General features: G+C 54.9%; 2 protein-coding genes across 2 annotated transcripts in view; one reads left to right on the top strand and one right to left on the bottom strand.

Annotated features, from left to right (window-relative positions):
* The window catches only part of BCL9L (B-cell CLL/lymphoma 9-like), a 10,768-nt gene extending 3,520 nt beyond the window's left edge, over positions 1-7,248 (top strand). The window contains exons 3-7 of the mRNA XM_010574936.1: positions 173-383; positions 1,148-1,232; positions 1,655-4,046; positions 4,534-4,794; positions 6,089-7,248. Of these exons, the coding sequence (XP_010573238.1) occupies positions 173-383; positions 1,148-1,232; positions 1,655-4,046; positions 4,534-4,794; positions 6,089-7,248 (4,109 nt within the window). The remainder of the gene's footprint in view (positions 1-172; positions 384-1,147; positions 1,233-1,654; positions 4,047-4,533; positions 4,795-6,088) is intronic.
* An 8,361-nt stretch (positions 7,249-15,609) lies between these two features.
* On the bottom strand, positions 15,610-22,405 carry CXCR5 (chemokine (C-X-C motif) receptor 5). The gene is made up of 2 exons (XM_010574935.1): positions 22,306-22,405; positions 15,610-16,686 (listed from the first exon to the last, which is right to left on the bottom strand). The coding sequence occupies exons 1-2, from the start codon at positions 22,342-22,344 to the stop codon at positions 15,610-15,612; spliced, it is 1,116 nt and encodes a 371-aa protein (XP_010573237.1). The 5' UTR covers positions 22,345-22,405.
* Positions 22,406-26,307: the final 3,902 nt, after the last annotated feature.

Below are 26,307 nucleotides of genomic sequence, written 5' to 3'. Positions count from 1 at the left end.
CTCTTCCCCTGCCCCGGGGCCGAGCCCAGCCCCGCCGCCCCGCCGGTCTCTGCCCCGGCCCCCGGCTCCCTCCCGCCCTCCGGCCCGTTCCTTCCCGTGGCGCAGGCCGCAGCCGCCTCCCGGAGTCTCCTGCCGCCCCGGCTTCAGCAGCCTCTCTCCCGTGCTGCCGCAGATTGTAATGTAGCAGATCCTGCGATGTCCACGGCCTCACAGCTTGGCCCAGGGTCCAACCCGCTGCCGAACCTGAATGAGACCAGTTCCTCCAGCGTGCCTCATGGTGCTGCCCCCGGCTTACGGTCAGATGCTGCAGGAGGCGGAGGCGGCGGAACAGGAAAGCAGCCTTCGCAGTTCGTTTACGTCTTTACAACGCACCTTGCTAACACGTAAGCAGCAAACCCCGTCTGTCCTCCGCTGGTATAGGGCCGGCCTGTCACACCTGCCTGCTGCAGGCTGCACTTGAGTACACGAGAGCTGGACAGACCTGCGTCTCTTAGGTTACACAGGGCGGGTCCGTCCCCCCCCCCCCGAGCTTCAGGAAGTTTGCTGGCAGCTACTGCTGGTGGGCAAACTTGGTCTGAAAGGCACGCTTCCTCCCAGCGATGCCCAGCGATACATTCTGTGACACACACCGTAGAGTACGTTTGGTCAGCATCCAACGAAAAGATTGACCCAAAGCCGTGTGGACTGCTGGTCTGATTTGGAAGTTTCTAAGGGGCTGGGTGTCCTGGGGAGTGCCATGTAATGCTTGGTGTTCTCCGCTCGATTCCTTCTTTCTGTCCTGCATTGTCTCAGCCACGGACTCTTAGCGAGGCCGTTTAGTTTTAGAGCTCTGCTGTAGCACAGGTTCGGTGCAGCAGATCCCAGAGCATCTTGGTGAGCTTAGGGTAGCTGGCAGAAGACAGAGCCGAGTGCCCATCACAGGACATGGGAAGAGGGAAAATCCAGGGCAAGCGATGATCAGTTGGGGAACCTCACTGGGGCCTGTGCAGGACAGGTGGGAGGACTCTGAGAATATCCTCTCTTCTTGGTGACCTCCAGAGATTTCCCTCTTCCCGCAGAACTGAAGAGAGGAGGTGGCACCTGGGGCCTGGTATGGGTGGGATGGGGCACAATGCCTGTTCTCAAGCGGTTTGTGCTCTCTCCCCAGAGCTGCAGAAGCTGTGCTGCAGGGCCGAGCTGACTCCATTCTGGCCTACCATCAGCAGAACGTCCCGCGGGCAAAGCTAGACCAGGTATACCAGCTATGAACCAAATGCTCCTGTTGGCACGTGCTGCGGACTGCTGACCCTTCCCTTCTGATGTGGTCATTCTCCCCCAGCTCCTGGCTCAGCTGTGGAGGAAGGGGTTGTCAGAATGCCCTTCCAGTGGGGTGGGAAGCTGCTTTGCTGTGGAATCTCTTGGGAGTGAGTCCTGGCTGCTGTCAGCTGTGAAAAGTTTGGGATGGGGCACAGCACGTGGTCCTGCAGCCATGTGGGCAGAGTACCTGGCTGTGCGTTTCCAGGGTGTGTAACAGGGCCTGCGTCTTCCCCACATGGAGTGAAGGTGAACTGCCACGGGGCATGTTTTGGGGACAGAGAGGTCTCCTGCAGGGTGCTGGGAAGAATACCTACCTAGGGTTTTTCCTGCTCAGGTTTATTTCCCTTTTCTCTGCCAGGCGCCAGCTCCTAAAGTGCTGGGGGTCGCTGAGCCGCTTCCAATTAACCCTCCTGCTGCCAACACTCCACAGTCCCAGCCACCGGCCCCTCAAGCGAGTCAGCCACAGCCGCAGCCTCCCCCACCGCAGCCTCCACCCCCACCTCAGACCATCAGTCAAACACCTTTGCCTGCGCCCAGCAGCCTGCCCCAGGAAGGGACAAGTGAAGATGTCCGGAGAGATCTGACTCCCAACTCTTTGGGGAACAACAGCGGCAGCAACCAGCCTGGAAGTAACCACCCAAATACGCCCACCGCATCTGCCAACACCATGCAGCCTGGGCAAGTGGACTCTTCCGCCACGTCCAGCTCCAGCCTCCTCGCGGAGGGCCCGGGCCCAGGGATGCCGGGGAACGGGCAGGCAGGCCTGGGCCCCAGGAACCCCATGAACTCAGAAGGGCTCTCGAAGGAGCAGCTGGAGCACCGAGAGCGCTCTCTGCAGACCCTGCGGGACATTGAGCGTCTGCTGCTGCGCAGTGGGGAGGCCGAGCCCTTCATGAAGTCCAGTCAAAATGCAGGTGAGGGTGGGACTGCCCCTCAGCCGCAGGCTGCCCCTGCCCAGCCCCCCGTGCCCCCCACCAGCATGAAGAAGTATGAAGAGCCTCTGCAGTCCATGATCTCCCAGACCCAGAGTCTTGGTGGGCCCAACCTGGAACATGAGGTGCCCCACCACCCAGGTGCTGACATGGGGCAGCAGATGAACATGATGATGCAGCGGCTGAACCAGGACAGCCTGACACCGGAGCAAGTGGCCTGGAGGAAGTTGCAGGAAGAGTACTATGAGGAAAAGCGACGGAAAGAGGAGCAGATCAGCATCCATGGCCGGCCCATGCAGGAGATCATGATCCCACAGTCGATGGGGAGCATGATGATGCGTGGGCCCCCACCACCCTACCACAGCAAGCCTGGAGAGCAGTGGCCACCAGGGATGGGCAGCCAGCTGCGGGGACCCATAGACGTGCAGGACCCTATGCAGCTGCGGGGAGGGCCACCCTTCCCAGGGCCGCGGTTCCCTGGGAATCAAATGCAGAGAGTCTCTGGCTTCGGAGGGATGCAGAACATGCCCTTGGATGCTCTTGGGCCCATGAATGCCATGCAGAGGCCAGTCAGGCCTGGCATGGGATGGAGTGACGATATGCCTCCTATGGGAGGCCCTGGGAACTTTCCGCAAGGCACCCTGCCCTACCCGTCAGGGCAAGGGGACCCCGAAAGGTTCATGAATCCCCGTGCCAGGGAGGAGATCCTGCGGCATCAGCTGATGGAGAAACGCCCAGTAGCAATGCAGAGGCCCATGGGGATGTCCGGCAACTCCATGAGCCAGGGCATGGAAATGGAGAGGATGATACAGGCTCACAGGCAGATGGATCCATCCATGTTTGCTGGGCAGATAACGGGGGACAGCCTGAGCAGTGCCCCGATGGGAATGGATTTTGCAGGCACTCGGGGGATGCTGAGCCCCCCTATGAGTCAGTCGGGCCTTCGGGACATGGATGCACCTATGGGCCCTGGCAACCTCAACATGAACATGAATGTCAACATGAACATGAACATGAACCTCAATGTCCAGATGACCCCGCAGCAGCAGATGATGATGTCGCAGAAGATGAGGGGCCCTGATATGATGGCCCACCAGGGTGTGAGCCCTGAGGAGCTGGCCAGGGCAAGGGCTCAGAATGGCAATGGCAGTGCAATGCTGGGGGGACCCCAGAAAATGATGATTCCTTCCCAGTTCCCCAACCAAGGACAGCAAGGCTTCTCGAGCGGGCAAGGGCCTTACCCCAACATGCCCCAGGAGATGGGCAGCAGCTCAGACATGTTCAGCCCTGAGCAGGGCACCATGCCTGTTGGGAGCATCAGTGGCACCACCAGGCTCAGCCACATCCCTCTGCCTCCAGCCTCCAATCCCACTCCCACGCAAGGGGGCAACCTGGCCAACATGCACCCAGCACCTTCCCGGGGGCTGGGCCGCCGGCCCTCTGACCTCACCATCAACATCAGCCAGATGAACTCCCCCAGCATGGGTCACCTCAAGTCTCCCACCCTCAGCCAGGTGCACTCGCCACTGGTCACCTCCCCCTCTGCCAACCTCAAGTCCCCACAGACGCCCTCGCAGATGGTCAGCATGCCACCTTCAAACCAGTCTGGACCCCTCAAGTCCCCCCAGGTGATGAGCTCCTCGCTTAACGTCCGGTCTCCAACTGGCTCACCAAGCCGCCTGAAGTCCCCTTCTATGGCTGTTCCTTCCCCCGGCTGGGTGCCGTCTCCCAAAGCCACCATGCCCAGCCCAGGAGTCAACCAGAGCAAGCAGACTCTCAGCATGAACTCATCTGCTTCCATGGGAGGACTGGATCAGGGTATGCCGGGTATCTTGTGTGCAAGTGTGTGTGTGTGCTCGGTTTTGGTGAGTGTGTGGACGGTGTTGCTCTCCAGCCCACGTGCTGTCGCAGGAGTGGGTAGACAGTCGTGCCTGTGTGTGCCCTTACATCTCATGGAGCAAGTCTTTTTTACCCCTGGAGTCCAAACAAGGCCTTTTCAGGGTGATGGGAGGGCAAACAGAGCAGCTTTTCCTTTGGCCCTGGCTCATGCTCTGTGATACAGGCAGCAAAAGATGTGTCTGTGCTGGGCAGTCAGGGGCAGTTTGAATTGGAAGTCCATCACTGTTCTGGAGCAGGGTGTCAGCATTAGCCTCTTCAGGGTCCGGAGGGTGCTGGGCTGCGCCAGCTCTGCGTTTTGCAGCCTCCTCTGGTTGCTGCTGTCGGAAGGAGGGGATGGGGCTGCTGTCTGATGGGAGCAAGCCACAGTGCGCGGGCAGTACTAAGCTGGTCTCTCTCTTGCTTGCAGGTTCTCTCCCTTCTGGGCCTCGGAGCAGCTCTTCTGCACCAGCCAGTAACACCTCTAGCACCATGAATCCCAACATGCCTTTTACTTCCTCTCCAGATCCATCCCCCTCCCAGAACCCCCTCTCGCTGATGATGTCCCAGATGTCCAAGTATGCCATGCCCAGCTCCACACCGCTTTACCACAATGCCATCAAAACCATTGCCACCTCTGATGATGAGCTGCTGCCGGACAGGCCTATGCTCCCACCTGGAAGCATGTCAGGTACATATTTCTGGGGCTGGGCTTGCGAGGGGTCACACCATCTGGTGGCTGCCAGCAGGCCTGAGGCACTAGGTGGAGGAGGCGTTAGAAACTGTTCTCCCACCGGCTGCCATGTCAAATAGCTTAAATTTGCCCTGGTTTGTAACAGTCTGCTCACTGCGCCACCCTGTGCCCAGGCTCTCTGTCAGCTTTTGGCTTGGGTGTGCTGTCTGGAAAGACATGAGCCAGTCTGGCATTTGAGGCAGCCTTCTTCCACAAGCTCTGCGAGTTTTTGGAACTACCTTTACCCTGCGTGGCATGGATTTTCATGGCTCCTGGAGTTGTCTCAGGCCCAGGACTTGCAGGCAGAGGTCTGCTGCTTGGAGCCCTTGTGTTCTTGTGCAGCGGGACAGGGACGCTCTGAACAGGATTTGGGAGCCTGGTGTTTTTAGTGGAGCCCAGGTGCCTGCACAGGCAAGGCTATGTCGTAGCATAGTTCTGATTTCAGCAGGCGACAGCCAGATACGCTCCACTAGCCAGTAGCACTGGTGGGGACAGCTAGGCAAATGAGTGTTTTTTGTCACTTGATGACCAGCCCAAAGGGGAATTCCAGCACGCAGTGCCACTTGATTTAGGGGTTTAAAGCTGTCTGATAAATATTTCTGGCAGTTTTCAAAATGAAAAAATAAATTTTTTGACTCTTTCACTGCTGAGTAGTCACTTAGGTTGACCACAGGCATGCAAATGCATTGGCTCCCTCCTAACCCGAACCCCTCCACAGGCACTGATAGCTCTGCTGTACTGATGAGCACAGTCCTCCCTCCCTCCCCGGACAGCACCTGTGTCATGTCAGGCTGTCGACTCATTTGCTTTTTTTCTCCTCACCGCCCAAGGTCGTGTGGTCACAGGAGCTCACCAGGTGGCTAACCCTGCAGGCAGGCAGTGGTGAAAGGTCACTCCTCAGTGCCTTCCAGGCAGCTGAGCCCTCTGCTGAGATCACAGTGTAGGGCTGTCCCAACACGCAGACCCAGCCGGAACTCTAAAATCAGTGGGGTGTAAGGAACTACAAATCCAGCGTGGGACAGAATGAAGCTGGAATGGTTCTCGGCTGCTTGTGGGCTTGGGGAGCTGGAGTCCAGGGCACTTTTTCCTGACGTTGGTGCTCTACAAGCCCATCTTGCGGCTGCTTACTGAGCATGCTCCGTGCTCAGGGCTTTCTGAGCAGGAGTGCTTGGCAGGCTTCCAGGGTGTGGATTTTGCAGCCCTGAGAGGTCTGTGGGCAGAATTAACTCTTCTCTTGTTTTCCTCTCCATAGGCGTGACAGGGAACCAGCCGAATCAACTGCACTTGAACTCTGTAGGACCTGGGTCTTCTCAGAGCCCCATGGGAATGAACCTGCCTGGTCAGCAACCCCTCTCCCACGAACCACCCCCCACCTCCATGATGTCCTCCCCGAACCCTCTGGGCTCCAACATTCCTATGCACCCGAGTGCGCCAGGGGCGGGTGTGCCCCCCCAGAACCCCATGATGCTGCCCCCGGGGCCCCAGGACTCGTTGAACCAGCAGTGCGGCCCCGTGCCCAACAGTTCGCAGATGATTCCTTCCAACCAGCTCGTGTTCCCCCGCATGCAGCAGCCCCACAACGCCATGCCGTCTCCTGCCGGAGGCATGCCCATGGCCCCTGGTGGGGGAGGTGGCCCTGGGATGCAGCAGCATTACCCACCGGGGATGCCCTTGCCGCCTGAGGACCTTCCCTCCCAGCAGCCCGGCCAGATACCCCCTCAGCAGCACATGATGGGCAAGAACATCCCACCTCGGATCGGCGAGCCCTACCCACCCGTGCTTCCTGGGGTGGCGTCGGTGCTGAACGATCCCGAGCTCAGCGAGGTCATCCGCCCCACGCCCACGGGTATCCCCGAGTTTGACCTGTCCAGGATCATCCCATCGGAGAAGCCAAGCAGCACCTTGCAGTATTTCCCCAAGAGTGACAGCCAAGCGCCCAAATCGCAGCCTTCCAACCTCCACCTCATGAACCTGCAGAACATGATGGCTGACCAGCCCCCGGTGCGGCCAGGTATGAATGCCCCCAGCCTCCCCGGGCAGCAGGGCGTGCAGAGGGGACTCAGCATGCCCATGTGCCATCCCGGACAAGTGCCCATGCTGGGCAGGACAGGCATACCGCCCCAGCAAGGCATGATGGGCAACAGCATGCACCAGGGCATGATGTCTCCACAGCAGAGCCTGATGGCCCAGCAGAATTTCATGCTGATGCAGGCCAAGCAGAGGAGCATGTCTGTGTCGGGGGAGATGTATGCCCAGACAGGACACATGATGTCACCTCAGGGCTCTCTCATGGGGCCCCCGCCTCAGCAGAACCTCATGGTCACGCACCAGATGAGGCAGAGGAGTGTCTCCCTGGACAGCCAGATGAGTTACATCCCCGGGCCTGGGAACATGGCGAACCTGCCTTTCTAACCCCGGCTGGTGCTCAGGGGTGGGGAGGGGACAGGGCTGCCTGTACAAACATTTTTAAACCTTTCTTCAGGGGAGGGTTGGGGGCCAACGCCGGTGGAGGACACCACGGGGGATGCTTTTCATATCGGATTCGCCTCTACACAGAAAACCAGATGTGCAGTAAACTTGATGTGAATTGGGTTTCTTTTTTCTTTCTTTTTTGGGGGAAGGGGAGGGTGGAGGGGCTGGGAGTGGGGCTGTTACTTTGAACCCTGCGTGGTGACCAGGGACATCCAGACCCTGCGGCAGTTTGTAAAGTTTTCATTTATGGTTTTCCTCTGTCAAGTGTTTTTCTTTCCCTTTTTTTTTCTCTCTTTTCCTTTTTTTTTTTTTTTCTTTTTCTTTTTAAGCAACCAAAATGTGCAAGAGGGTTTTTGGAACTAGCTGTAAATAGGTCGCTGGGAAAGGCAAAACTTGTGCTGGTTTTTAATTGTTCTGTATTTCTGTGTTTTAATAGAAGCCTCAAAACATGTTTTAAAAAAACAGAAACAAAAAACATGCTAAAGGCAACAGTGTACAAGGATTGAAAACTCTCCTTGGGGGAGGCAGGAGGATCCCCCAGGGTGCACAGGGCATTGAGAGATCCCATTGTAGAGTGACTCTGTGTCAAACCTGTGTTGTTCACGCGTCTGAACGGTTTGCATGTGCGGGGTGTATAGTTTCACGCAGATCTTAGGCCCCTGTGGAGGCTGTGCCGAGTACATGAACACAACCAACGACCGAGGACCGTCTGGGAGGTCAGAGCTGTGGTTCCAGTGAAACGCTGCTGGAGCAGTCCTCGTCCGGCAGGGCAGGGGCCACAGCTTCACAGGATACAGCTGTCGCTGCTCAGTGGTGAAGCTGCTGTGGCTGGGACTGGGAGGATGCCGGCCCTTCGGCTGGAGAAGCGGCGAGGATCTGGGCTTTGCAGATGATAACATGCTGGACCCGAAGGTCTCGACCAGCCATGTCACCTCTAGTCCCTTCCCTTCACGCTGTGTCCCCTGTGGGCAGGGTAGTGCAGTGTGGAGGGGTAGATGGGCTCCGAGAAGAGCGAGGCGATGCATTCCTGTGCTTCCGGGAGAGGCTACCTGGGAACCCTGCTCTTTTGCAGCCTTCCTATACCAGTCTTTTACCCATCCATCGCCCTCCGCAACTGTGCCGCACCCCCTCTACCTCTGCCATTGAACACTCTCCCAGGTCTTCCTCACGCTTGTTGGTCCTCCTTCTCCAGAGTTTCACAGGCAGCCTTTGCTCCATCTAGCCCTGAGCTACTGGCAGCAGCCCTGCCCTACTGCACAATAGAGGTCCAGCCGCTGAAGAGGACCTGTCCCTGCGTGCGATACTCCACCTCGGTATAAGAGTTGTCTTGTATGGTGTCAGCGGTGCGGCCATCCTGTGCTTCAGACAGAAGAGGCTGAGGTTGCGTTGCAGCCCCTCATTCCTAGGCTGGCGGAAGCATGCAGTTCGAACATCTCGGGCTTTTCTGGATGCGCTCACCCTCCCCATCCTCCACTCCGTAAGGTCTTCCTGCACGCGGTGCTGATGGGTCTTTCCTGTGTTTGTTCACAGAGGGGACTGTGGGGTGATGCGCATGCACTTCCACACGCACCGCAGTTCCTCTGGACCTCCGCGGGGACCGCATTCCAGCATGGTGTACCCTATGGGTATCCAACGGTGAACTCAGGGCACGCGATTGCCGGAGGAACACCAGTTGGAGGATTATCTCTGCAGAGCCAGACTTAGCATACTACCTCTCTTCTAACAGAGCTCACCTTTCCCTACTTGCTACTGCAGGGAGGAGAGGGCTTTCAGAATGGGAGATTGTCAAGTAGTGAGCGAAGAGCAATGCTTTTTATCACGTTGCAAGCTCTTCGGAAAGGCCGGCGGGTGCTGAAATGTCAGCCCAGCGGCTGCCTTGATCCAGTCTGTGAGAAGGTGGAGCCACAAAGTCCAGTTAGGAATACCTTGAAGCTTTGGGGCGTTTTGTAGTGAGCAGTACTGGGCAGGAAGCACGGGTCTGGATTCGAGGAAGGATTTCACTCTGGTCTCCTGCTTTGTGTGATTTTGTTGCATATGATGTGAGCGAGCAGCATTTTCGGAGATGGCAAAACAGGACTGATCCTGGGAAGTGTTCATCCCTGCCTTGGCAGTTGGAGCAGAGGAATAATCTTCAGCCCAGGCTAACGAAGAGTGCTTTGGATCTGACGTGTTAGCTGGTTGGATTCTCCATCCTTTCAGAGTGTGCGTTTCACATGGGAGGATGTGGCTTGAACAGATGTAGCTCTTTCTAAGCTTGACTTGCCTGAAAGGCTGTGGCTTCTCTTGGCTGCACTTCGGGGTGTTGGCTGCTGGTAGTTTCTTGTAAACATCCAAATACCAATGCCAGCCCCAAACCTTGCTCATCACCCACCAGCTAGTCTCGGTTAATTTGAAGCCATAATATTTTCTATACGGAAGTTTTTTTGTTTGTCTGTAGACAGCTGTTGTTTTAGCCCAGTTGAGACCTTCACGTGTCCGTACCTTCCCTGTTATTCCTTTTGCCCAGCCCAACTGAGGGCTTGCCTGGGGCTTGCGGTCCTCACTCTGTCGGCAGCACGTCTGTCCCTGTGTCATCTGGAGCCCGCTGGCTGTGGCGCACCACAGTGCAGTGCTGGGGAAGTTGGCGCTGCCCGCTCACAGGGACAGGGCAGCACAATGCTATTTCTGACTGGTGGCAGGAGGAACACCTGTCCTTTGGTGACAAATAAGTAAGAAGTAAAGCCTTTTGACTCAGCAGCCCTGGATACAAAAGGGAAATCCTGACCCTAGGTCAGAGCTAGGGACTTTGGAGCAACGGTCGGCGCTCTTCCGCAAAATCCCACCTCCCTGGAGCCAGTCCTACCCCTACTGCTGCGATGCCTGACCAACGGGGAGAAGTAGTGCTGCCTAACACCCCTCTGCCCCGGGCGCCGCTCCCAACCGTGTCTGCGAACAGCAATATGGCAGGAGCTTCTCTGGAAGCTCAATAACAGCCAGTCCTTGTTAGACCTGGGCAGGGTTTGCCATCAGCCGGTTGCCCACTGCCGTGAGCTGTGTCTAGTCTCGTGTCTTGTAGTTTATTGCTCGGCTTCTCAGCTTGAGTTCTGTGTACCGACTCCACCTAATCACAGTAAAAGGTTTGCCCATGTTTTAGCCATGACTTCGCCATGTTTTTCCAGCTCCAAAAAAGCGAACGCTGGGAAACCGCATCTTTCAGTATGTCAGATAATCACACACCCGGAATTAGCTTTCACGTTGAGGTAATGGTGACTGACCTGTTCTCTGTCATCCCATGGAGAAACTTCCCCAGTCATTTTGTACCATTATATAAATATATATATAAATATAAATATATAAATACAATATGTGAAGACATCTTATTGGTTTTTATTTGAAACAATTTTTAGGCTTGTTTTTGGGTATCTGTGCTGCCTGTAATGTATTGACCTGTTTTATAGGTGCCTTTTTATTAAAAAGACAAATTTCAAAACCTGACCCTGTACCTGTCTTCAGTGGGCTGCATGATTTTCTGCAGGGCTGCAAGCACGTGTACTCAGCCCAGCCTCCGGGGGCTCAGCCAGCATCACCCGTGGCAGGCTGGGGCTGATCCGAGGGGCTCAGCTGGCCCTGCTATAAATGCCTTTTGTCAGGTGGGGACTCTGAGAGGAGAGGAGCTCTTCTAGGTTGTGGGAGTCATCTGTGCCTAAGGTATGCTGAGACATGGCTGCAGCTGGAGTTTTCTTCCTGTGAAATTTGGGCAGCCCCCTCTCGTAGCGGGGTCAGCTGTTTAGTGCCTGCCACCGTCTGCGTGAGGTGGATGATTTGGCCCTCCTTGTCCGCTTGCGTCCTGGCTCCCTGGGATCGAATGAGACCCAACCACGCAGCTCGGTGCGGTTCGTTACCGTATCGTGGATTTTACTGCCTTAGTCCAGGCCGTGCTGGCTGTTCTCTCCCATCCTCTGCCATGCCAGCCCATCCTTTAGCTCCTGTGGCTTGAAATGTATCATCTTTTTTAGCCGCTGCAAACAAGTAACAGTCAGGAGGTGAACAGCCTCATTTTCCCCTCCTGCCTGCTGTGGGTCCCCTGCCTCCACCGCTGTTCCTGAGCACATCTGCTCCCAGCCACTCACGCCTGGCAGGAGAGCTGCAGGCCCCCTGAGCAGGGCTAGGTGAGGGAGAGGGTCCCGCCACCTCAGCTGCAAGTGCGGCTTCCAGTGCTGCAGGTCCCATCTCCTGTGACTTTGAAGCAGTCGCTGCATGCCTCCGTCTGAAGTGAAGCTCCTGCCCTTCGCGAGATGGCTGCGAGCTCCTTGGTGGAGCTGGGACCACCTGCGCTTGGTGCAGACCTGCGTGCGCCCCTGCCACGAGGCTGCGCCCTGCCCGCAGCGGGCAGGGATTGCGACCTGCTGCTTATGGGCGGTGGGAGCTGGGCCGGGACCAGGGAACTGCCTTTGCAGGACATGGGACAGGACAATCCTCCCAGCTAGGTGGAGGAGCATGCACAGGGCTGATGGGGGGGCCAGGCAGGGCCATCCTGGACGCCTCAAGTCCCTGGGCAGACTGCAGAGCGGAGAGGTGACCTAGAGCAGGGACTTGCCCGGAGCCCCATGGTTCCCTGTTGTTCTGGGCATCTTGTGGCCTAGCAAAGCTCACGTGTGCCATAGCTGCTGCACGGTTGTGGGGAGGCAGAGCCAATGCGGAGCACACTGTGATGGCAGCAAGGCGAGAGGCCGGTTCTGGGGGCTCAGAGAAAGAAAGGGGTTGTGCTGCCGTCCATGCGCAGAGCCGGGGTGGTGCACATGGCATGCTGCCCAGGACCCAAGTTCACGGGCCTCAGTGGCCGTGGTGTCATATGTCCAGAGCCACCTGCGCTCAAAATAAGAAAGATGCAGCAGGCAGCAGTGCAGACACTGAAGTGCTTGAGCATCCGTTTGGTTCTGGGAGATCGGGGTGAGGAAGTAGGTCGTCTTCTTGATAAGGAAAATGAAACCCTGTGCGTGAGTCACAGCGGGGCAGGGGGTGCTAGAGCTGCTAGGAGGGGTGCGAGGGCGTAGGGAGAGCCCCTTCTCTGCAGCACTCCCAGGCACGCGTTCATTCATGCGTTCGCTGGCTCGCGCTTGTCAGTGCACGCTCCGCTGCCTGCCACGGCCCCGTGATCGCTGCGTGTGTGGCAGGATGCTCTGCTGAAAAAGCCCAGCGCTGTCTCCTGGGAGACTCAGTCACCCCGTAGGAAATGCAGAGCAGCATGCCGTGGTGGGGGCCTTTGTGTCCCCTTCTTTAGGATTGCCTTCGGGTTGGGGACCAGGGCTTTCTCTGGGGTGTCTGCTCCAGCCTTGTTTGCAGAGCACAGCCCATGGCCAGGGGCGCAGAGCGTGCGCTGTGGGGGGTGGTGATGTGGCCTGCCCACACGCCACCTCCCCGCTCCCTGCAGGAGCAACCTCGGAGCTCCCCTCAGCTCAGACCCCCTTCCTGGCAGCGCGGGGTGGGGGGGCAGAGCCCGTGGGCTGGGGGCCGAGCAGAGTTCCCCAGGGAGCCTGAAGGTCTGCCTGAGGGCTGCAGCGTCCGGGGGTGGCTCTAGCAGCGTGAGCGCTTAGCAGGGAAGCCCGCTCTGGGCCAAGGCATGTGACAGCCATGCAAACCTCAGGGAGATGGGGAGGATTTCACAGAGTGGAAAGCCCAGCTTCCTCTGCGGTGAAGGAGAGTTCCTCTTGCTTTCTTCTCGTCACCATTCAGCAGGCTGGCTGCAGGCAGCTGCAGGAGGAGCAATGTCTGCTCTCTGGGGAAGGGTCTGCCAGCTCTGAGCCAAGACTTCCCCAGGCTGGCTGAGCCGAACGCGGGTGCAAGGGCGGCTTTCCGCTTGGGTTAGCAGCTGCTGTAAAGCTGGGGTAGGAGGTGCTGCAGTCAGTGGAAGAGGCCCTGTAAAGCAGGGAGCTAACGTAGGTCTGGATTGCCTCCGAACGCAGCAGAGCCTTCTGAGGCACTGGTGAAGGGAAGTCTGAACAAGGCGCTCTTACGAGCCCTGTGGCCTCCATGTGCAAACAGCAACACTTGTCAGAAGGGTGCCATCAACCCACATAGAGCTCTCTGATAAGTTTCCCTTGCAAAAGTGACACGACTGCAGACAACTGCTTACAAGCACTATACACAAGAAGATGGTCTTTTGTTTAACTGTTTATTACAGCTCACATCAAAACTTTCTAAAAGTTTACCAACATACCGGTACTAAAAACTATAGTAACTAGAGATGTGTAATCTGTTCACTCTTATTTTGCATGCAGATTTTCTTTTTACATTGTGAACACTGTGGGAATTTTACACTCTGTTCATTTCTTCAGTAGCATTTTTGTGGGGGAATAAAGCTACCATCAGAACCGGGGCTGGGAGGTGTTTACAATGCATCTGCAATGGGTTTGCACACCGGTACAACCGTGGAGATAGCAAGGGCAGGCTTCAGAGAGCTGCTCTTCCTCTACTGCGCATACGTGCTTGGACAACTACGGTCGCCATTACCTGCAGGTTTCAGCTTTGAAGATGCAGCACTGCAGGAAATGGTGGACTGCTCTTTGTATAAAAGCCTTATGCTTGGGGAGTTTTCTCCTCGAGTCACAATTTGAGAACAAGCTATTGAGATCTCTGCCTGAGCTGGACTGATGTAATGTGACCCCTTCCATAATGACTGGTCTTTTTAGCAGGGCCCTTGGGTACGGTGAAGTTCAGCTGCAACCGAGCCCTTTGTTAGTGGGTTGAACTTCAGAAGTGACTTTCGCACAAAATTCCTGCTGCAGCAGGAGAACTGATGTTGTTCCGACTTCACTTAAAAAGTGAGGTGAATGGTAGAGTGGATTTTAAAGTGTGCTTGTGATTAAGGTTGTGCTCCTGTGGCAGTTGGTACGTATGGCTCTCATACAGTTCAGGCCACAGCACTGCTTAGCTGGCGAGGGAGATGCAATGGAGCAACGCTGTGTATGCGTTGCAATGTTATACTATGACAAAACCCACTGGGAAGCAGCAGGCTGCCTGAGTATGCTAGGGCTGCCCTGTACGCCAGCTTGTGGTGCAATCATTAATGACGGTGAAAGCCGCCACTCTTAGTTTGGGCCAAATTGTTATCAAGCAGCCCTGATCCGAGCAGTTGCTGGATAGTCGTGGTTCAGAGCAAGATCAGCGCCCAGGTTTGTTCTGTGTGAAAACTAGATGTGCTAAACCTCTGAAAGACCCATAGGTGCAGGTGGAGCAAAAATATCAGAAAGAACAGTGCGAAGCAAAACGCTATGGTCCCTTTCAGCCCGCTAAAACCAAACAGAAATTATGCAAATGAGCTCTTTTCCTTACTTGGGGGCAGTGGCTCTCCTTGCTCTCAGAACCCACAAATTGCTGTACAGCTAGCTGCAAAAAAAAAAGTTACACCTTCAGCCTCACACAGCTGTGTGGTTCATCTCCCCCGTGCCCAGTCACTATACAGAAGCCGTCTCTACAGACAGCTTTCTTCCTTAAAGGAAAGCTTTTGCATAGTCAGGCATTCAGTTCGGCAGTCACTTGCTGGCACTCTTAACAGCAGTAAAACAGATCAAATGAGCTGGAAAGGATGCGGCTGGTGTCAGGAAGGGAATCTGTGACAGTCAAATCTTTCAGTCTGTGGCAGGACCTCCTGGCACGAGCCGTCTTGGGAAGATCAACTTGCCGTGGCTGGCCAGGGCTACGTTGTGCAGCAGGAGGAGTAATATTGCAGCCAGAGACTGTCCAGCACCATGTGCGCCTGCTATTGGAGCGAGCTCTGCATCCCCCGGCGGTCCTACCTGTATCTCTCGTTCCAGTTGCCGTGGCCAGTGAGTCCCACTGCTTCCTTCGGGCATGTCTCTACCAACCTGTACCGGTGAAATGGAGACCTGCTTAGCTTTCATCCTCAGTCCTCGCTCGCTGACACAACTCCACTTTTACTTGGCTGCACTTTTTTCCTTGCCCCTGGCACCCCAGTCTTGTGCCTGACTCCATGTGCAGGACACCTGCAGTCAGTTTTTCGAGGGAGAGGTGGAAACGTCGGGTTCATCCCACTCGGGTTCATCCGGCCCCACCAGAGTGACCATCAGCCAGCCAGTGTTCACCAACAGCTGCCAGGCAGATTTCTACAGGTATGAGAACCAGGAGGAGCCAGGGAAGGTATCTGGTGGGATTTGGGTGTTCGGTGGCTATTGGACCTCAGTTTTCTGAGGAGTGAAGGAAGTGGTGAGGACACTTGTGAAACTTGGGACTGAGGCCACAGCACGTGTGCCACTGTGAAGGCAAGCCCCAGACCGGTTCTGCCCTGCAGGCAGCCTTTCCCAGCTAGAAAGTGGAGATAGAGGTGGTGTTGTCAGACTCAATCCCGCTGCCCTTCCTCGTCACCTCCAGGATCTCCTGCAGGGTCTCCTGGCTTATGCAGCCGAGCTCCTGCAGGATTCGGAAGAAGTCGTTACGGAACTTGACTCCAATGAAGGCGTAGAGGATGGGGTTGAGGCAGCAGTGTGTGAAGCCGATGGCCTCTGTCACCATGATGGCCGTGTCCAGCTGGTCTTCTAGGAGGCAGTTCTTGGTGAAGGCTTCTAGCTTGGTAAGTGTGTTCAGGAAGATGACAATGTGGTATGGGCTCCAGCAGAGCAGGAAGACGCCTGTGACCAGGATGGCCACACGGACAGCTTTTTGCCTCTGCAGGCGCTGGGACTGACACAGAGCCCGGACAATGGCCGTGTAGCAGTAACACATCACTAGCAGGGGCACAAAGAAGCCCACGGTGTGGTAGAGGAAGCGGGTCGCCAGCCAGGCATTGTTGCCATCGATCCCAACCTCTGGAAAATAGCAAATGCTGCGGTTGCTGTCATCTGTCCAGACTTCCATGAAGATGAGATCAGGTAAGGTCAAAAGCAGTGAGCAGAGCCAGACAGCTGTGCAGGTGAGGTGGATGGAGCGAGCTCTGCGTTTGCGGTAGGTGTGGATTGCATAGACGATGGCCAGGTAGCGGTCCACCGCAATGCACCCCAGCAGCATGCTACTGCAGTAGAAATTGATCTTGTGGACAGCACTGAGGATCTTGCAGAGGAACTTCCCAAATACCCACCCAGCCAAGCTCTCCACCACGCTGAAGGGGAAGGTTAGCAACAGTGCCAGGTTGGCCAGGGTGAGGTGGAAAAGGAAGTTTTCAGTGGTAGTGCGAGACCGCTTGAACCGCTCTAAAATGACCAGGACCAGGGCATTGCCCACAGTCCCCAACACGAACATCAGCAGATAGATGAGGGGCATGAAGACCTTTCTGAAGGGGTCTCTCTGGTTGCCAACCACAGATGAGGCTGGGTTGAAGCAAAAGTAGCCTTCCAAAGAAGGGGTGGTGTTCTCGTCTTCGTAGTAACCGCTCAGCTCCACCTGGCTCTGGGGAACAGAGAGAGTCTGGTTACTGGAGGGGAGTTTCCGAACACGAGAACCCAGTCCCTCAGCCACACCTGGCAGACCTGGAGTGGAGCATCCCCACGTCCCACAGCCCACCTGTGTCAGGAGGAGGTGCTGCCTGTCTGCAGCCTGACGACCTGGAAGGCCCCTCGGGTGCCAGGAGGTGCAGCAGCACAGGGAGAAGGTTGTCCTATCTCCAATTGCGAGGGCTGCTCACTCTGTAATCTTTAACTAGCGTATTTGGGGATGTTCTGGTGTCCAGACAAATGACCAGTTTCATCTTCTGGTTCTTGTTGAATTACCTGCTGGTGGCTTTTGCTTTCTCACACAGCATGGAACCCTCCTCTACCAGCTTTCCCAATTTTTCCACCCATTTCTGACACCAACTGTCCCTGTGTTGTCTGCTGTTAGGTATGAAGGTGGTGGGATTCACCACACAGCACATCTGTACCTCAACTTATGTGCACTGATCCTGTCCCTTTCTGCCTCTTCTCCTCAGAGACCTCAGAGCTGCCCAGGGCAGAGCAAGGTGAGGTGGGGACAGCAGCAGCTGTGCTTGGGATCACTTTCCATGCACTCAGAGAAAGGTGTGGGGCAGGTGTTCAAGCACAACTGACCGGAGGAATGCCTCTGAGGCACCACCATGCCAGAGCTATGGGGATGGATGCTGGAGAGAGAAATCTGTTCTGTTGGTAAACCTTGCGGTTCTGAATTAATTGCAGTCAGAGCAGAAAAGGGAATCTGAAAACACCACTCAGACCCCAGGCTGATACCCGGTAAAGAAAGTGTGATAGAGGCACCACAGGTGTGATTCGTCCTTGGCCTGCTGTAGCTCCTGGCCAGGTGAGCAGCCTATATTTGGGCTGAGACTGCAGGCAAGTCCTGAGTGCCAGGAAGCTGGAGCCGTGCTCGGGACGAGCCCCCTGAACGGTGGGCATGCTCTGGCTGGCCTCAGGCACCTGGCAGAAGCTGGGCATTCACAAACACAAAGAGCTCGGATGCAGACAAGCGCAAAAAGAGAGTGGCACGGGAGGCTCGTGGCAAGCTGAGAAATCAGTGACGACTGGGAAGAGCTCGGCAGCAGTTACCCTGAGCTCCCCCACCCACACCCTCTCTGGAGACCAGTGCTGAGACTTCAGTGTCAACCACAGCGGAAGTCTCTGCTCGCTGCTTTCATACCTTTCACTGCCAGCTGTAGCCGTTTGCACCTGCTGCTCCTTCCCTTGTCAGCCGAAGTTCCCATCTAAAAATACTAGCCCTGTTTTAAACAGTTTTAGAGCTAATTTTTGGGGTTTTTGCTCCCCCCATGTGCTGCTAAGCCAAATGACCATGACCAGCCTTGAGTTCTGCATTGTGCCTAACTACAGAAGGGTGATTTATGTTTCTCCCCTCTCGGGCAGCCTTCCCTGGGCGACGCACTGGGTGCCTCCACACACGACTGTCTGGGGTAAGGAGGTGACTTCGCAGCGGCAGCACTCATCTCAAACTGCTGTGCTGCTGAAACCATCTGCATGGCTCCAATGGGAGCCCGGGCATGTTGATGGGGAAAAAGTGTACGGAGCATTATCGAATGTGTGGAGCAGGCAGCTGGCGCAGGTGGTCCCCGAGCAGTGGACAGCAGGAGGGCAAACGAGCCCTTGGGGAAAGCGCGGAGTAAGCTTGCCCAGCTCTTGTGCTCTTCCCTGGGCCTCTACCTTTGGCTACTGCCACAAAGAGCGTTGAGCCAGACAGACTTTGGTCTGACCCAAGTTACTCTTGGTCTTGCCACAGTCGCATTCCCCACTGGCTCTGTACCCAGCAGTGCTGCCGCTGTGCTGTGATGCCACGGTGCTTCCTCCCGAATGGGCAAGAGCCAGTCCTCTTGGGGGCCAGAAGTCCTCCTCCCTGCCCAAAACCTCAAATGCACGCGACTGTCTTCCGCTTACATAATGGTGGGGCTGCAAGCCTTTGGTGAGAAGCATTCATATTCCCAAAGAACAATTATTTTTCCTGTTTAGGGTATGATCCTGGAGATTGGAGATTACTGCTAAAGACAAAAGCCTTTAAAAATCCCTCCCAGTTTGTTTTCTCCCTGGCTTGAAAACATTTCCTGCCCAGTCCATACCTGGACCCTGTGTCAGGGGATTACCAACATGCACAGAAACCTGTGATGTGTTGGCCAGGGCCAGATCCTTCAATCTCCCCCCAAAAAACAAAACCAAAACAAAATCCTTTGCAACTTGGTACAGCGACCAAACCAGGCTGCTCAGGACGCATGGGTGACCATGCTGAAAACTCCAAAGAGAACATGTGTTGGAATGGGAAACTTCACTGGGGAGAGCTTGGAGGGTTCCACCTTTAAAGGGAAAAAGGAAAACATGGCAAATGGACAGGTTTGCTGGCTGGCGTGTCGGAGCGCTGCCTGGAGCCACACCAGCGCCATCGATGACGGCGGATGGGCAGCCTGCGCGGTGTTCAACAGCTTTGGCTGCTGAACGGTTTCCAGCATCACCTTGCATTCAGAGCTGGAGGTGCGGAGGCTGAGTGCTACTATCAGACACCATCTGATTGTTGATAAGACGGCAGGTAGGGCTCTTACTGTAAGCCACTCGCCGCGGGCAGGGGAAGCGTGCGCTGAGCTGTGTCTCAGGCGTCCTCTCATGTGCATCTCTGAGCAGAGCAGCGAGTGTGGGTGGGAGCGGACAGAGATGAGTTGGAGACAAATAGAAGAGGATGAAAAGTCAGAGTCCGGGCTGAGACAGGAAGGGCAGGGACCAGAGCCGCAGGAGATGCGCTGAATGCCACAAGCCGAGGCTTTTGGGGACTCTACTGCGATTCCTGTTTCTAGGACTGGAAGCAGGTGACTGCCTGATCTGGGATGGGAGAAGTCAACAGTGTGCGCACAGGGAGACCTTTGTAGAGGTCTCCTGCAATACAATTGCAGCCAGATTTGGGGGTGGGCAATTAAGGGGTGTCTTTTTCTGTAACTGAGCAGTCAAGTGCATGCCTGGGAAGCCCATTCCTGTGTGCCTTTTGTTCAGGGATCCCTTTTCCCCTCTAACCCACATCTCAGAGTTATTCTGGTCTCCACATGTCAGCTGCTTTTCTCAGTTCCCTACAACTGCCAGCGATCAAAACATTTGGCTGCAGAAGAGAAGCAGCTTGTGCACTATTAGGGATTTTCCACGTGAGTCATTCCCTTCTAGCCCATGCCAGGGCTGGGAGAAGCACATTTCATTCCCAAAGCTTTAAAACTGAAATTGCCCATATCAGTGCAAGTTACTGACAGAGCTTCTGCTCATCCTCTCTCCGGGTGCTGAACTAGGGAAACCCATGAATAAGAGCAAAGCCTGTGGAAATGCCACGTTACTGTAGTGGAGCTGCCTTTACGGCTCTTGAGTCACATTGGTCCCATTACAATGAAAACTGGCCTGCAGCACTTCAGGAGACCTGGTGGAGATCTCGGTGGTCTTTCTGCAACTGTGTTTTTGTTTCTCTAGTCTGCAGCTGAGGAAGGTTAAGTGGGCAAAGCTTTCTTGCTATGGAGAAATGGAGTTACTGTTTTGGGCCCATTACTTTGCCACAAGGTTACAGAGACGAGTGGTCTCCTAAGGTGTCAAAGTTTAGGTGAGGCCCTCGCTGCACTCAGTGGGCAATACTGAGATAAATGCCCTTTTGGTGCAAATGTTCTCATCATTTTTACTTCTACGCTTGCTCAATCGGTCAAGCGATCCTCGCTGGTGAGTGCACAGGGTGAAGTTTGTCACTGCTTTGACAGGACACCGCTGAGGCCTTTTTTGAAAATCTCTGTGGGCAGGTTGCTGCGACAAGCGGCAAGTATAAGTAAAGCAACATATGGCACCACCAAAGCAAATGTGGCATTGCTTGTGTGCGATCTGTGGCCTGTTCTAGGGAGGGAGCCAAACCTGGGAAGCTCCCAGGAGACAGAGGTGGGAAATGTGCGTCACAAACTCCCAACTGTGGGAAGTCTGAGAAAAGGTACAAAACTGTTCTTGCTGTGGCACCTGACTGTTGGCACTCAGCCCCAATGTTAGCCGAGTTCCCCCCACCCCTCCCACGGGGTCTCCTTATAATTTAAAATAATTCACAGTGGAGGTAAAATTGCTAAGCTAAGGTTCTGGAAAGTATTGCATACAAAGAACAAATCCCAGTGCTGCTTAATCCCCCTTGCAATAAAAACAATGCAGTTTTGCCACAAGCAGCCGCTTGCTGATAGCACGTGACATGCTGCGGGCAGGCGGACGGCACGCTTCAACTTTGCTGGTTTTCTGGTCGTGGGACAGATTTCCAATGGAGAGTTCAGCTGGAGGAATGAACCAGCATGGAGATGAAAAAGGTTTGAGTTTGGTTTTAACCTCTCAGCAAGCATTAGTGCTGCCACTGAACTTCAGCAGAGGTCAGTGAGAGAAGTGTCTTCTGCAAAAAAGTTCTAAAGGAACGACCACCACTCACAAACAATTTTTATACTGGATGAATCAGAAAAAATAAGGAGGGTAGGGCTTTCCCCCATCTCCTCTCTTCCCTGGTGTACGGGACAAAGGAGGGACAGAAAAATTGGTAAAAATTAAATCCAGCATTTCTCTCTTTAGAGAAACTAAACAACCCCTGAGGTAGGCTGCAGAGAGCCACTGTATTATAAAACAAATGCTGAGCTTCAACATTTGAAAACCAGGCAAATGATACCGCTGCTGTGGACTTCTTGGATAGCACAACGTACTCTAAAAGGTGCAGCTGCCATCTTTCACTTGCAGACGCAGGGGAGAGAACTACGGGGCAGAATACACACTGACATCACTCCCTATTAGAAGAAGTACTTGCAATTCATCTTCCCCTTTTAAAAATTCCCCTCTTGTAAATATAATGCATATTGCCCTTTCAGCAGAGTCTACGGCAGCCTCTTCGTGGAGAAGGCAAGCAGGGGTAGGAGCGTGTGTGATCGTATCAAGGGTTTTCACAGGTGGCGAGACAGCATTGGGTTTGCTTGGGTATTCCTGTTATGTAAAGCTACTAGATGAGATTTCCAGGGCTTTGCACGCTGTGTGCACAGTCATTTATACCACCAAAGGCTGGTGCAAAAGGTCCCTGACTCAGAACAAGTGTTTTACACCCACGTTGAGTCAATGGCTGCGCAGAGAGCAGGGCAGCAGGGAGTAGAGACTGGGACAGGCTGGCAGCGCGGGATGGGGCTGCGGGAACAGCCTGGCTCTCCCAGTGAGCCACCTGGCCCTTCAGCAGCGACTGTGGTCTTGGTCCCCGTGCAAGGACAGTGCTCGGGCTCAGCGCTCGCCAGAACATCAGTGCACGAGGTCCTGGTAGTTAAGCAGCTGTCCCCAAGGGAATACCTGGCACCATTGGATCACAACGGCTACAGCCATGTTACGCTGGCTCTCCGCAAGCACGGTGCTGTCACCTGCAGTCCCCTTGTTGGTCAAGTCTGGACTTAAGGGATGTGAGGGCTGATTGTGCTGGCATAAGAAATCGCTCAAGCTCTCCCTCAGCCAACCGGAGGGTGAGAAGACGGACAGATAGAAACCAGGTCTTTCAGCCCACCCCAGCTCTACCTGCTCTCCCCATTAGCAAGCAAATCCAGGCCTGACTCACCAAGTCATAGGTCTCTGATGAGTAGCTGACAGGGCCCATGGTTTCAGGGGCAGGATCCGTCTCTCCTCCAGCAGTTTCAGCAGAAGTTCTTTTTTGGGGTGGAGTTATTCATTTAAGTGAGTAGGGAGGGACCCATCATGTAACAATAGAGTATTTGCAAGGCAAATGAGCTCCAGGCATAGAGTGCCCTAGTTGATGTAAAGATTAGCATCTAGCTTTATCGTCTTATTTTTTAGTGCTGTAAGTTGATTTTTAAAGTACGGTTTGAAAAATCCACATTCCTTTGGTCTGTACCAGAGAAGATCCAGAATGTCTATAGGTCTTCCCTGGAAACCTCCAGGGCTCTTGCCTGCAGCCACCTTTGTCCCAGGTGGTCTGAAAGGCTTTGGAAAGCTCTGTGCCAAGGGACACCATTACCAGAAATCTCCCCGGATCCGGGTGCCTCTCTGGAGCTGTACAAGACTATGAAGACACCTGAGATGAAATGCGTGGGTCCGGTCTGTATGATCATCGCCCTCCACCTCGAGGTCCTCCTGGCTACTTTAACCTCAGTGACCTGCGGACATCTTGTGCTCTTTCTCCTGCTGCTTCGCCCTTTGCCTTGGCTCAGGGGCATGTGCAGTGTCTTGCACGGGAAAGCACAGCCTCAGCACAATGTTGTTAGCTAGCAGAGGCTGGACCGCTGTACAACACAGAGAGGCCCCTTGATTAGACACCTTCCTGCAGTGCTTGCCTTGCCCATAACAAAGATGGGAAATTAAGATTTCCTCTGCTCACAGAAATGGGTGTTTTGTCCAGTAATGTCATAGCAACTGGTTCACGGTGTGAAAACCCCAGCCTGGGTCAGCAGGATAGGATGGCATCACAGCTGGCATTTTGGCAGAAAGCTTTTCCTCTGTGAGGAGCAGCAGCGGTTTGACAAGCACCGTGCCTGTCCTCCTCTTGTCTGGGCACAGCCGCACCAAAGCCTCCATACCAGCAAGGAGTCTGTTGGGACTCAGCCTGGTGAAGAAGGAGCTGGTGTTACTCTGATAAGCACTGTTCAATTTCATCTGCTCCTTATGCTTCTTAGCCGGAGCCTGGTGCTCCCAGCTTGACGGGGACCTGGACCTGCTGCCCTGAGGATGTTTGCTGTCCTCCCCTGCCCTGAGGACCTTCATGTGCACCTGCACGTGCCCACCTGACACACCAGCCTCTGGGCACCCCTTCTCCCAAAAGTGAGAGGATGGAGAGCAGCAAAGCCGGAGGGAGGGCATGGGGAGCTCGCGCTGTGCCTCACATCCTCTGCCTCATGGGGGGAGTACAAACTGAGCAAGCCCTGTCCCACACGGCTTGGCTGTCCCGAGGCCCTGTGCTGCCAGGGCTGTGGGGTGAGGTGAGAAGTGGGGTACTGCTGTGCCTGGGAGAGGTTAGGAAGGATGTTTTCACTCAGCTAGAACTGGAGGGTGGAGCGCTCAGCATCGGGGACTTCCTTTAAGGGCCAGCAACGAGGGCGCTGCTCCCCACAGCAGGGCACGTTTGGGACCAGCTCTGTCTGTGAGACAGCTCGTGACCTTCAACAAATGCTCCCCGTGGCCCCCCCCCCAGCCCCACTGTGAGCAAAACAGAAGTACCGTGCAAAGTAAGGTACTGCGAGTCCATGGGTGACGGCGATGCCGCAGAACCTCTTGGGTCAGAGGGACAGTCTGCAGGATGCGGCTACGGGGAACTGTCAGCTGGAAACACCTCCCAGGCTGCAAGCTCAGACGTGGCATGGGAGTGACAGGGGTTCAGGGAGCCCACTCCAAAGCAATACACGCAAATGAGTTCACTTGCAAACACATACTACACCAAGGAAATGACTGCTACCATACAGACGTGACCTACAGGATCCATGAGTTGTTGTAATGTGAAATGTGAGAAAGATGATAATGAGAGAGACGAGCATGGGAGAAAAATAAATGGGGAGAAAAGAGATTTAAATGAAAAAGAATGTCACTTCACAGGCAGGTAAGGAACTGACTGTGGAAGAAAATCTTCGCAATATAAATATTTGGGGATTGTTTGGGTGTCTGTATATGGGAATTCCTGGCTGAACTCTGATTTTCTGCCACGGGTGTACACTCTCACTGGAGATACGTTCTTGTTTTGTCAGGAACATAAAATTTTGTTAACTTGTGCAAAGTATTCTGGTAATAGGAAATTAATCAGTTTTACGTAAGGATGAAAAAATGCGCTACTTGTGTATGAAGTTGCTCTGTTCTATATAACTGTGTGCCTAACAAGCACAACTACCGACCAGTTTGACGCTGCACTGACTTTCTGGCTCTGCTTGAGAAAAGCCAGATCACTTCTGGGTCCTGAATCTTCTCACCTCTAATGTTTTCCGTTTGTCTTATTTGCTGTTACCATAACTAAAGCTTTGTGACGCATGTGCTGCCTACAGATGTTAGTCATATTTACTAATCTGTTAATTTCTGTTGTCATTTGTTCTTTTAAGGTTAGAGCATGCAATTTCCTGTACAACTCGGTGCGAAGTGCGATGCTTAGGCCTGTGAAGAGTTGAGATGAAATGCCGGTCCCCGCGCAGCAGGGCCAGAGCAGCAGCAGCAGGCACTGGAGAACAAAGGTCGTGCCCAGCGTGTGCCTCTGACTGCAGGAATGGGGGAGTTGAAGCTTCTCCAGCCATAACTGCTGTGCCCTTCCACCAACAAGCGGCACACCAAGCTGGCAGAGCAAGAAACAGGTGAGATGCAGCTTTTCTGCTCCCCTGGCATTTGAAGGCACAACGCCTGTCTTTTCAGGTTCCTTTTTCACTTGCCACACTTGGAATAGAAGCTTTAAGAAGAAAGAGGGACGCATCAGGCAGGCAAGAGGCTGACAAGGGAGCTCGGCGCCAGGGACCACCTCTCTGCCCCAGGGGACTGCAGTTCAGGACATGGCAGCAGCCCCACAGCGGAGCCACAGGTAGCCTGGGAGCGAACGGAAGAAAGAAATTAAGGACGAGGCTGTGCTGATCTCATTTCCCATGAGAGTTGGGCAGGAATATGTGAAATTATCGCAGCGGAAGGGTCACCAGGCCTGATGGAGGTGATGGGGCTGTGGCTGGCAGAGGAGGGAATGGCGTGGTGTCTTCCTCCGGCTGTGACCCGTGGACCTCTCATGGCGCTATGGGCGGGCATGCGCACCTCGTGCACCACAGTGCTGGCCCCGTGCATGTGTTTTGCCGCAGAGGGCAGGGATAAAGAGTGATCTAAAGACAGCTGTAAGATAGGGGGAACTAGGAGAAAACGGCAAGGTGAGAGGAAACAAATGGGCTTCCCCGTTTCATTGTGCCCATTTTGGAAAAAAACATTTGAACAAAAATTTATCTGCGAAGCAGTTTGGGAATTACCAGCATTTTTAGGCCGGTGTTGAAGATTACATCCCTGTTGTGCCTCAGTTCGGCAAGATCCTCGTCTAAGCCACAGCCATCCGAAAAGGAAATGGTGACTTGCACCCCGTCACCATCGGTGGTTACGGCTCCTGCAGGCCGCGGGTCAGTCTTTTATTCTTATGTTTGTGTCAGCTGTGTTTTAGTGACTACACAACAATGTCGCGTTAGCTTTGCAGGCTTTTTCTCGGGAAACAGGACCGTTCCCAGTATCTTTTGTGACGAGGTCCACGCCGCGTGCTCCTCCGGAGCCAGAGAAGCCGCCGGCCCTGGCGGCTTCTACCTTTGTGGCTACGCGTCCCCCTCTGCCTTAGGGAGACGTAAATGGCCAAAAACGCTGCGGGAGCGGTGCCCGCCCCACCGCCAGCGGAGGACGGGGCTGCCCCCGCTCCGAAGCCTTTATTCCTTCCGCGGTCCTTCTGGGACCGCTTCCCCCGCAGCCGCCCTCGGCCTTTTCGGCGCCGGCCGCCGCCGGAAGACCGGCCGCGGGCTCAACCGGGACCGCGCGCAGGGGCGGAAGGACGGTGCCGCCGCGGTCACGTGGCCGGCGGAGCGCGGTGCGGGAGATCCCACGCGGGGCCGGGCGTGGC

This window comes from Haliaeetus leucocephalus, unplaced genomic scaffold (assembly GCF_000737465.1).
Source record: "Haliaeetus leucocephalus isolate CR32 unplaced genomic scaffold, Haliaeetus_leucocephalus-4.0 Scaffold450, whole genome shotgun sequence".
Classification (NCBI taxonomy): Eukaryota; Metazoa; Chordata; class Aves; order Accipitriformes; family Accipitridae; genus Haliaeetus; species Haliaeetus leucocephalus.
The sequence above is the reverse complement of the archived record's forward strand: the minus strand, read 5'-3'. Positions and strand labels throughout refer to the sequence as shown.